This window comes from Callionymus lyra, chromosome 14, assembly GCF_982586985.1.
Source record: "Callionymus lyra chromosome 14, fCalLyr1.hap1.1, whole genome shotgun sequence".
Classification (NCBI taxonomy): Eukaryota; Metazoa; Chordata; class Actinopteri; order Syngnathiformes; family Callionymidae; genus Callionymus; species Callionymus lyra.
The window spans coordinates 17300855-17313246 of NC_141831.1; the positions used below are offsets into that span (position 1 = coordinate 17300855).

At 40.6% G+C, this 12392-nt stretch overlaps 1 protein-coding gene across 1 annotated transcript in view; it reads left to right on the forward strand.

Annotated features, from left to right (window-relative positions):
• tmem132e (transmembrane protein 132E) overlaps positions 1-12392 on the forward strand; it is a 98234-nt gene that overhangs the window by 40634 nt on the left and 45208 nt on the right. The window contains exon 3 of the mRNA XM_087806840.1: positions 8565-8705. Within this exon, the coding sequence (XP_087662966.1) occupies positions 8565-8705 (141 nt within the window). The remainder of the gene's footprint in view (positions 1-8564; positions 8706-12392) is intronic.

Below are 12392 nucleotides of genomic sequence, written 5' to 3' on the forward strand. Positions count from 1 at the left end.
TCATTAGCTCCTTCAGTTGTAAACTTGTAAATGGCAGGCGTGATAAAAACTCTGTGATAGTGGAAATGTGTCAGACGTGATGTGATCTCTGACTCTGAGTGCTTCACGGCCACGCTTGCTTGATTAAGACTGTTGCCATACATTATGAAGGTCTAGTTTTAAGGTCTAGTTCCTGGACAAATGACTCACTAAGAGTGTTAAGACAGTTCTACTTTGAGTTTCTCCTGGACGACTGACTCACTAAGAGTGTTAAGACAGTTCTACTTTGAGTTTCTCCTGGACGACTGACTCACTAAGAGAGTTAAGACAGTTCTACTTTGAGTTTCTCCTGGACGACTGACTCACTAAGAGAGTTAAGACAGTTCTACTTTGAGTCTCTCCTGGACGACTGACTCAATAAGAGAATTAAGACAGTTCTACTTTGAGTCTCTCCTGGACGACTGACTCACTAAGAGTGTTAAGACAGTTCTACTTTGAGTCTCTCCTGGACGACTGACTCACTAAGAGAATTAAGACAGTTCTACTTTGAGTCTCTCCTGGACGACTGACTCACTAAGAGTGTTAAGACAGTTCTACTTTGAGTCTCTCCTGGACGACTGACTCAATAAGAGAATTAAGACAGTTCTACTTTGAGTCTCTCCTGGACGACTGACTCAATAAGAGAATTAAGACAGTTCTACTTTGAGTCTCTCCTGGACGACTGACTCACTAAGAGAATTAAGAAAGTTCTACTTTGAGTATCTCTTGGACGACTGACTCACTAAGAGAATTAAGACAGTTCTACTTTGAGTCTCTCCTGGACGTCTGACTCACTAAGAGAGTTAAGACAGTTCTACTTTGAGTCTCTCCTGGACAATTGACTCACTAAGAGTATTAAGACAGTTGTACTTTGAGTCTCTCCTGGACGACTGACTCACTAAGAGAGTTAAGACAGTTCTACTTTGAGTCTCTCCTGGACGACTGACTCACTAAGAGAATTAAGACAGTTCTACTTTGAGTCTCTCCTGGACGACTGACTCACTAAGAGAATTAAGACAGTTCTACTTTGAGTCTCTCCTGGACGACTGACTCACTAAGAGTGTTAAGACAGTTCTACTTTGAGTCTCTCCTGGACGACTGACTCACTAAGAGAATTAAGACAGTTCTACTTTGAGTCTCTCCTGGACGACTGACTCACTAAGAGAATTAAGACAGTTCTACTTTGAGTATCTCCTGGACGACTGACTCACTAAGAGAATTAAGACAGTTCTACTTTGAGTCTCTCCTGGACGACTGACTCACTAAGAGTATTAAGACAATTCTATTTTGAGTCTCTCCTGGACGACTGACTCACTAAGAGAGTTAAGACAGTTCTACTTTGAGTCTCTCCTTGACGACTGACTCACTAAGAGAATTAAGACAGTTCTACTTTGAGTCTCTCCTGGATGACTGACTCACTAAGAGAATTAAGACAGTTCTACTTTGAGTCTCTCCTGGATGACTGACTCACTAAGAGAATTAAGACAGTTCTACTTTGAGTCTCTCCTGGATGACTGACTCACTAAGAGAATTAAGAAAGTTCTACTTTGAGTCTCTCCTGGACGACTGACTCACTAAGAGAATTAAGACAGTTCTACTTTGAGTCTCTCCTTGACGACTGACTCACTAAGAGAATTAAGACAGTTCTACTTTGAGTCTCTCCTGGACGACTGTCTCACTAAGAGAATTAAGACAGTTCTACTTTGAGTCTCTCCTGGACGACTGTCTCACTAAGAGAATTAAGACAGTTCTACTTTGAGTCTCTCCTGGACGACTGACTCACTAAGAGAATTAAGAAAGTTCTACTTTGAGTCTCTCCTGGACGACTGACTCACTAAGAGAGTTAAGACAGTTCTACTTTGAGTCTCTCCTTGACGATTGACTGACTAAGAGATTGAAGACTTTTCTACTTTGAGTCTCTCCTGGACGACTGAGCTTCTCTATCTAATAATAAACAACACTTATCTCAAACTGATGTAACAACCACATTCATTTATGGGTCTGTAACTCGATGACTGTAAAAAAAAAGCCAGGGACACCCTGGACAGATCTCCAGGCCATCACTTGCAGACAGACAACAACTCACACCTGTGGGAAATGTAAAACCACGGAGCTTGGACGACAGCAAACATGTTGAAGTTACCCAATGACACACCAACGGTTCACGTGATGTTCTTCTCAACTAATCTGCTGTGACTTGGTCCTAATGTAGACTTAATCCTCAGAGACACAAATATTTCCGCTTCATTTCTTTAATTCAGCCAAAATACCAGCCCAGTTACGGATGAGAAGATCGAGGCGATTCGGCAGCAGAGAGACAGAGAGTGTCGGACCTGTCGACGGACAGGTTCATCTCTCTGCTGGTCTTCCACCACCAGCTTCTGCAGCAGAAAACTCTGTAAATAAAGTCGTCTCGGCGGCGCGCTACTGTCAACACGATCGCTTCCACGCCGTCATCATTGCGAGATAAAAGCCTCGGTTTGAAGATGAATGATGTTCCACCTCGTCAAGATGTTTTTCTTCCTTCCCAGATTACGCAGCTGGAGGGGAATTTTGTTTGATATCAAAGTATCCTTTTTGTTTAGCGCAGCGTGAGAACGTATCAAACACATTCAACTACAAAGTCAGAAACGGCAGATCTGTTGCATTAACTGTGACGTTGCTAAGAAATCCATCTGTAAATCTTTAGATTTGATTCAGAGGATCAGTGATGATCAGTTGACGGTCATCGGTCACGAACACACGACCTCATAAACTTGGTCAAAAAGCCCTTGTTGAAGTTTTTTTTTCCGTTGTTGCTCTTTTCATACTTCCTTGGATTAACTGCCCCTTTTGCCCATTATGCCTTTCCACTGACGTAAGACCCGCCTCCAGCTGTTGACCTACATGTTCAGCTGTGACTAGAAAGGCAGCAGGGAATCGTACTCTTGTCAGAAACAGGCTAGTCCCACGGGTCCCTGTAGCACTGTCCGGGGAGGTCAGAGTTTAGTTTGGTGTGAACTCCACCGAAGAGAGTCCAGCCAGAGAAACTCTTGTTTCTAAAGCGGGGGGGTCGGCAATTAAATATCCTCAGGGGCCACATGATAAACTGAGAGCGTTGTGAGGGGCCGTCAAGACAAAAGAGGCGCGAAGAGACAAAATATGGTGGGGGAAAAACAACAAAAAAGAAATAAAACATACTGATAAAAAAGAAATAGTATGCCTTGTACCTTTCCTAAAACGCTTGTAAAATCACTTTTTTTCCCTAAACATGGTCTCAATATTCAATGAATAAGTCCCCTTCACCAGAAGGGTACGGGCAGAAAAAGTCCTAAACAAACAACTTAAAGTGTTACTTTACAAATGTAACTTGTTTTCTACTCACCCTCATGTCGGCTAAGGGTTGGTATTATTTTCAGAGTAATCTGTTCCCTTTTAGAGTTATAGTGCGATAAACAAGGGCACTTTGAAGATCTTCTTGGGCTTAAAATGACCGGCATGAGTGTGTCCAGACTATGCCCGATTGTTTGGGCCTTAAAGGCAAAGGCAGAACACGTATGTGTGCCAAGTACCCCCTTATCATTAGTGCAATAACATGAATGGGCTAATTTTTCCTCTTCTCACTCCGAAGATGGTTTTAAACTCAAGTACAGCTTTGTACATAAAACATATCAAGCAAATCACAGCATTAAAAGAAGGAAGTCCTCCAATGTTTTTTGCCTTCTTTTAGCTCTCAGCAGCTTCACCCATCATTTTTCGGAATCCATCGCGATCGGCCGATAAATAAGGCTTGCACATTTTTATTCAAAGGTTTTTCCCAATATTGTATCTGGTGGAAATCTCCGGGCAAAACGGGGTACTTCAGCTAGTACAAAATACAATTGTTAGTTGTTACAGTCAAATATTTGCGACCTGGATCAGTTCTTTTCTGACCTCTGGGGGGCAGCATAAATACGACCAAAAGGGCCTCGAAGTGGCCCCCAGGCCGAATCGTCACCAGGTCTGTTCTCGACTAAAACTGGCAGATGAGAGTTTTATCCTCCATCTTCACGTTAGAGGATCCATTTGTCCTTCCTCCCCATACTCATGAACCAAACCCCTGAGATACTTCCTCACTGGGACAAGAAATCCAGCTCTGATCTTGAAGAAATGTTCTCGTGTGGTCTTTGATTCTTAACACTAAGTATGTTGTCAGCATATCAACACATCAGTACAAAGAAGTACTTTTTGTAAAACATGTGTGTGTGTGTGTGTGTGTGTGTGTGTGTGTGTGTGTGTGTGTGTGTGTGTGTGTGTGTGTGTGTGTGTGTGTGTGTGTGTGTGTGTGTGTGTGTGTGTGTGTGTGTGTGTGTGTGTGTGTGTGTGTGTGTGTGTGTGTGTGTGTGTGTGTGTGTGCCGAGAGCCCTGAGCCTAAAAACGAATCACCAAGTAACATCTAAGAACTAATAAAAATACAGACGCAGTGATGAGTGGCGACAAACATTTTTATTTGATCTGACTCATCTGTACAAACATGACACCAGTGCGACCATCATCCGCTCCAGTGTTTTTGAAGTGTCAGCACATTTCATTTCATAATTATTACAAACACTACAGCCCCTGCAGAGATGAGTAATAAAGCCGGCGGATAATTATAGCTGCGACTCAGAGTTCGAACACGTCGCACTGCTTCATCATTCTATTTATCTTCAAGTCTGGAAACTTTTCGAACATCCAGGATTATTCTTAACTATTCTTTCTTTATCATGAATTCCCCTTCATCAGTATTTTCATCAAGTATGTATCAAAAAAAACATTTTATTGTATTTATTAAACTTGTTTAAAGCATCAATAATTTACATTTTATCACAATTATTTTGCTTTATATTTTCTGTTATGATGGTAACTTTTGACCATGACTCATGTACTGCAACTCTCTGGTTTGTGTTTTAACGAAGATATTCACTACGTAACTTTGTCTGGACAAACTGTCTGGAGAGTCTGTGAGTGTCATGTGACCACTTACAGCTTACATGCTTTAATAAATACAATTTACCACGTGCTCCCTCTTGTTTTACCATTATTTTATTTTTTTTGCTTTTATGCTTTTTTTTCTTTCTGCTAAATATGAATAGATAATAAGATTATGATTGATGTCTACAGTTGGGGTTAAGGCTTAGATTCAAGGTTTATGGATAATGTTAGGGTTGATGTCTAAATTTGGGGTTAAGGTTTAAAGTTAGGGTTAAAATCGATCTCTACAGTTGGGGTTAAGGATTAGATTTCGGGTTAAGATTGACGTCTACAGTTGGGGTTAAGAATTAGATTTCGGGTTAAGGGATAGGGTTAGGGTTGATGTCTACAGTTGGGGTTAAGGATTAGATTTAAGGTTAGGGTTGATGTCTACAGTTGGGGTTAAGGATTAGATTTAAGGTTTAGGGATAGGGTTAGGGTTGATGTCTACAGTTGGGGTTAAGGATTCGATTTAAGGTTAGGGTTGATGTCTACAGTGGGGGTTAAGGATTACATTTAGGGTCAGGATTGACGTCTACAGTTGGGGTTAAGGATTAGATTTAGGATTAGGGTTGATGTCTACAGTTGGGGTTAAGGATTAGATCAGGGTTAGGGTTGATTTCTACAGTTGGGGTTAAGGATTAGATTTAAGGTTTAGGGTTGATGTCTACAGTTGGGGTTAAGGATTAGATTTAGGGTTAAGGTTGATGTCTACAGTTGGGGTTAAGGATTAGATTTCGGTTTAAGATTGACGTCTACAGTTGGGGTTAAGGATTAGATTTAGGGTCAGGATTGACGTCTACAGTTGGGGTTAAAGATTAGGTTTAAGGTTTAGAGTTGATGTCTACAGTTGGGGTTAAGGATTAGATTTAGGGTTTAGTGTTGATGTCTACAGTTGGGGTTAAGGATATATTTCGGGTCAAGATTGACATCTACAGTTGGGGTTAAGGATTAGATTTAAGATTTAGGGATAGGGTTAGGGTTGATGTCTAAAGTAGGGGTTAATGATTAGATTTAGGGTTAGGGTTGATGTCTACAGTTGGGGTTAAGGATTAGATTTAGGGTCAGGAGTTGGGGTAGGGGAAAGATCGTTATAAGAAGAAGAAAAAATAAAATGTCTCATAGAGATCCCAAACTTTTGAGAAAGTGATTCACATTCCTGTGGTTCCATATCATCCTGGTCGGAGGGTGATTGCTGCCGCTGCCCTGGTGCGCCGGTCTAATCAGGACCATCACCCCCGCAGGACGACTGCTGCCATCTTGTTTCCAGCCTTTTATCGTTAATCAACATTAGGCGGGTGATTCATGCGCGCCGGGGTGCGTGACACTTCCTCCCCTCTCATTCACCTGCCAGAACAGACGCTGAGAAAAGGCACATCTGATTAAAAACGTCCACACAATGAGGGCGATAATGAACATGTTGAGGTTCTCTAGCCAGGACTGAACCCAACACTGTCCTCGCACCTCCAGCACTAGCTCGCTCGATAATTATCCTCCATTATGATCCTTTTTTTTTTATAGTTTCCTTAGCTTTAGAATCGACAGCAACTGGGTCACCTCATTTAGCAGCGGCCTTTCAGCTCACATCAAAAGGCGACATGGATGATCAGGACGATTTCTTAAATGCTACATATTTCTGTTTCATCTCCGCTTGAAGTCGTCGACACGCATAATTATTTTCGCTTCTAATGTGGATGATTTGATGAAAGCGCACAATGTTGAGGTGCAACAACAGGAAGATTTTCTTTTTTTTTTCCCGGTGACGCAACCAAAGGGGAACGTCAGGGAGTCGTGATCAGACGGGAAAACGTATATAAATATTTGCTAACACTTCAACTTCTTGGAAAGTTTTTAGGAGTTTTTACCAGATAATTGTTCAGTCGCGCCACCGTGGATGACCCACGTCACGTCGGAGATCTGAAGTCCAGATTCAGGAACCATCAGTGTTCAGCAGGTCGGAAAAAAAAAGACGTCACGGATGAGCACGCCGCTTCACACTTTTATCTGTCGCGAGGATAAATGGAGCGCGGAGACTTTTAGGAGAAGATTTTCGGGGGGGTTGATGTCAAACGGTGGTGCAGTAGTCGTTTCTGCAGCGTCACTGAAAACTATGGTGTTGGTTTTATGTGTGTCTTCTTTATGATGTTACAGTATTTATCATGTGCCTCTGCTAACTTCCTGTAGACACCTTGGTTTCCTCCCACAATTTCGGGGTTAGCCTCTCTAGCCTCAGTCAGGGTGGTCATAATGTATTTGTCATCCTTTTGAATGTCGCTAAATTTTCATAGAGTGGATATTTACTGAGAATTTGGCCATTAGTGACATTAATTTGGAATCAAACCTACAGATGAGTCACTATTTCAGTCACTCTTTGAGACGTCAAAACCCAAAAAGAAATGGGGCGTTCAAGAGCGTTGTTGAGAATCTGTAAATTTAGTTGGGGTTAAGGATTACATTTAGGGTTAGGGTTGATGTCGACAGTTGGGGTTAAGGATTAGATTTTGGTTTAAGATTGACGTCTACAGTTGGGGTTAAGGATTAGATTTAGGGTCAGGATTGACATCTACAGTTGGGGTTAAGGATTAGATTTAAGGTTTAGGTATAGGGTAGGGTAGATGTCTACAGTTGGGGTTAAAGATTAGGTTTAAGGTTTAGAGTTGATGTCTACAGTTGGGGTTAAGGATTTGATTTAAGGTTTAGGGTTGATGTCTACAGTTGGGGTTAAGGATTAGATTTAGGGTTTAGTGTTGATGTCTACAGTTGGGGTTAAGGATAGATTTCGGGTCAAGATTGACATTTACAGTTGGGGTTAAGGATTAGATTTAAGATTTAGGGATAAGGTTAGGGTTGATGTCTAAAGTAGGGGTTACTGATTAGATTTAGGGTTAGGGTTGATGTCTACAGTTGGGGTTAAGGATTAGAAGGTCAGGAGTTGGGGTAGGGGAGGATCACACGGTTGTTGAGAATCTGTAAATTTAGAGCTCACAAAATTTTTTTGAGGAGCTTAACTACATTTTCAACTCTTAAGATTTTTCGTTTGTTTTGGCGCGGCTGTGCTAACGACGCTAACTGTACCTAAAAACAACGACAGGATTCGACTTTTGTCGACGCGTTTGCAGGGTTTCTAAAAACGCGCCTGTGATCTTATCGCTGGCGTCCCTGCAGACTCGCTCGCTGTGATATTTCAACAGCAGCTCAGATGATGAAAGGTTTCAGTCGCCGTTCTCCTGCTTTTTACCTTATTTTCCCCTCAACATTCTCCACCGGCGGACCTTGTTAGCTTTCATTTTCCCGCCGCCTCCAAATGACAACGGGCCAAAGTTCGTGCCATCACCGAAACAAGGAACCTCCCAATTTGTTGAAGCCCTGACGATACAGAGTAGAAATTTTTCTTTGGTCAAACTTGTCTTTCGGAGACTCAACTTCAGACGCTTCTTATTTTGTCTATAAAGTTTAAACCTATTAATTGAAATCTTATGAAGAAAAAACTGTTATAATATTGTCTTTTCTGGCCATAAAAGGAGGTGAATAAAGTTGTTGTGTCAACATGTAATGATTCGTTCTGGTCTCTTCAGGGTCAAGGCTAAGAAGGGGGTGAACCTGGTCCAGACCAAGTCCAAGAACGCCCAGTGGAAGGTGGACTGGGAGGTTCTCTCCGGTGCCAAACACTCCATAACCACCATCGACGTCAACAAGAACAAAGATGTCAAACAAGGGTAAGTTGACGACGAAAACTCTTCTTCTGTGGTAATCTCGGAGGGCTCCCCCTGGTGGTGAAGGAAAATGTTTATTTTCTAAGATTCCATTAGTTCAACTTTAGACTTTTTTTTATGTGGCATCAACTTTTTAAGGGATTCTGTCCATTTTTCCATTTTCCTACTTTGAGAAATTAAGATTATTTAAAGGTGGCGTTTTTTTAAGTACCCTATGCAGGAATTTAACTTAGATTTTCTGACCTTGAAATGATCTTTGAGAGTATTTCGTAAGTGAGTTGTAAGTTGTACAGTTTTGAGTAACGACAATGAGTTTTTGGGGGGTTTTAGTTCCTGTGGAGACGAGTTGAGAAGACATTGTGGGAGCTGAAGCAGCTGCAGAGACGTCGGGCGGAGAAGCTAAAAATGAACAACAATTAATCACATTAGCGTTTCATTAACTCCCTCCTCCCCTCCCATCGACTCCCTCCCTCTCTCTCTCTCTCCCCCGTCTCAGTTGTTTACCTTTAGAGCTTCAGAGTCTGCTGACCCTGGTCATGTCAGCGGCGCCCCCTGTCAGTGAGTCCAGCAGGGGGGGTCAAGCGTGGACGAGAGGTCGTCCAGGATTTTGTCAAAAAAAATAAAATATTCAAAGATTCTTTTGCTGTTATGACCATGAAACTCGGGGGGCGCTGTAGCTCATTTCACATTTAAATTAATTGAAAAATGATAAAGAAGAAGAAACTGTTTTATGTTTGACAGCCTGTAGATCAAAAATGTGTTTTTGGAACTTATTTCAAAAAGTTAATGCTGATTGACGGTTAGAATCTATAGCAATAGAAAATACAAAAAATAAATTTGCTTAAACCACCACTTTAAAGTTTTACCTTACCTTACCTTACCTTACTTTAGGACAAATTAATTCAATGTTACATTAAAAACAAACACTAAACACTCTAAGGACACAATCAAATACAACACAAAATCCACCAAAAAATGTCAATTCAATAAACTCCTAATACTTAATATCAAGAAAACCCCTAAAACATAATTTCAGTTTTAATAAATAATAATTTCAACTCAAATCTTAAACAACAAATCAGCTCTGTTAAAAACGACATACATGTTTTACATACATTCTATGTTTTTTTTAATGGTCATGAACAACAAGTGCACTTTTTAGCTGGTAATCTTTAACAAATACTTTTGTTTGTTTTGTTTTTTTATTCATAAATCTTTACGAAAACAGGTATTAACGTCAGAATAAAAGTACAGAACAAGTGTAATAACCATTGAAAATCAGTCAAAGTAAATAAAATCGAATAACATCTTTATGGAAAAATATATCAAATTAAAAGTACATAATTACCTTCATAATGTATGTAATGAAGCAAAAAGTACATTGTAACACCTTAATACTGTACGTGAATTAATTACAGATACTCCAAAACTGCACTTGTGTATAGTTAGGAGATATTTGTACTTTATCTCTCTTTGGTTTTCCTGTTTGTGCGAGGCTTTTCAAAATAAAAGTCACATTAATCTATATCTTTTGGTAGAGCAACTTAAAATTACTATCTTTTCTCTGGGTCAAAGTGACCCGGTGGCCCGAAAACAATCTTGTGTTGCTTGTTTTTTTTCAGGCCACTGACCCAGAGACAACACAAGGGTTGAGGAAAAAGTTGACCCGTTACAAAGCTTGTGATGCAATCCAGTATAAACGCATCAAGAAATTGGAGCTTTTAAGTTAAATGATTTAGTTCCGAGCAGCTCCGGGGGGTCCGAGGGTTTCTAAAGTAGTGGGTGAGAAACAGTTTGACGCTCAGCGTGTTGCCAAGTCGTCTGGTTCTGTCCAATTTGGCTCCGAGGGTTTAAACCGACAATCTTTCACGGCCCGGCCTGAAGCGCCCCCTGGTGGCTTGGGTTTGATTCTCTCCCCCCCCCCCCCCGCGAGCGATCCTTGCGTCGCGCCCTCCGACCTTCTGCTCCGCCGGCGACCCCCCAAAACAGGTCGCCCGCTCACCACTGCTGCCTCTCGCCGCGAGAACGACCACACTTGCCCTTTAACCACACACACGACGACACTTGTTTTCGGGAACACACACTGGTGTGCGGCTGAAGGACACGTAATCGCTTCTGTCGTTTTTAGTGTTTTTAGGCTTGTGGGAGATTCATCTTCTTACTCTCCGCCCGCCGGCCGCACTGACACAGAGGAGATCCAGTCTTTGCCCCGATCCACGCGAAAAAAAACCACAGTTTTCTCCTCTTTTGCACCGTGTTTTGACACTTTTGAATGAGCTCACACTTCAGTGGCCTCGTCAACAACCGTCACCGTCGCTTCTCTCCGGACATTTGTCAAAGTCAACAGATCGAGTCCCAGGAATTCATTTTTTTTAAAAAGGAAAATTCTGCCAAAAGTCAAATAAGACGTATTTTTTAAGGGTTGGGATAATTTTTAGACTAATCTGTCTTTTTGAGGTTATGGACAGAAATATATGTTCATACTGCCGTCGCCAACGCTGCTCAATTTTTGGCTTAAAACTTTGAAAAAATGGTTTAACTTTTAAAACAGTATGGAACTGTGTTTAAGTGAAAAATGTTGGAAGAGCATAGAACTTATAATCAAAACTTAGAAAAGCGTTAAACTTTGAAAACGCATTAAACTTAAAAAAAAAACAACATTCAACTTTTGAAAACATGTAAAACTTTGAAAGAGTGTAAAACTTTGAAATAACGTAAAACATTTTAAAAAAAAACTTGGAAAAACTAAAAACCTTGATAAAGCGTAAATCTTTGAAAAAACATTTGAAAAAACATTTGAAAAAAACATTTGAAAAAAACATTTGAAAAAAACATTTGAAAAAACATTTGAAAAAACATTTGAAAAAGCGTCAAAATTTGAAAAAGCGTAAAACTTTGAAATTCGTAAAACGTTTAAAACGCGCAAGACCTTGAAAAAAACACCAAACTTTTAATAACTGAAAACTTTGAAAAAGTGTAAAACTTTGAAAAAGTGTAAGTCTTAAAAAAAACCCCGCTAAACTTGGAAAAAAAAGTAAAACTTTGATAAGCGAATAATTTGTAAAAAGTGTGAAGCGATATTTGACTTTGGCTTCTTATACTCTGGTATGTTCAGGTCTGATCAGTACAGTTCTACATCTTTGCCTTCCTGGAGCCGTTGTTGCACAAATTACAATTTTTTTTAAAGTTTGTTTGTAGCAGAAGCTAAAATGCTAACATGCTCCACAGACAGGGTCTGAATTAGGGTGAACTATCTCTCTGACTTTTAAAACCCACGTCCAGAAATCAAACAAAACAAACACTCGGAAACAAATTTCACTCCATTCTTCGTGAAAAGACACTTTTAAAATAAATTGAAATGTTGCTTCTGGACAGCAGGGGGCACTGCCTCCTTAATACTATGAAATGCAAGCAGCGATGAAATCAATAGTCAAACACCAGCTGGAGTTGTTTGTAGGATTTAATTTCCTTCATTGTATTGCGACATAATGAAGCTGAAAACACACCATCTCCACAAAACGCTTCTTCCTCTAATTAGACAATTAGCTTAAGAAGTGCTGCAGGAGCTTCTAATACTGTAATTATTCTCACCATGTGCTTTAGTTGGGTTTAATCAACAGCTACTGCTTGCTGCTCACATCTACTCTGAACGACCTGGACCAGAGAGGTCCTGGACGACTCTGTGGGTTG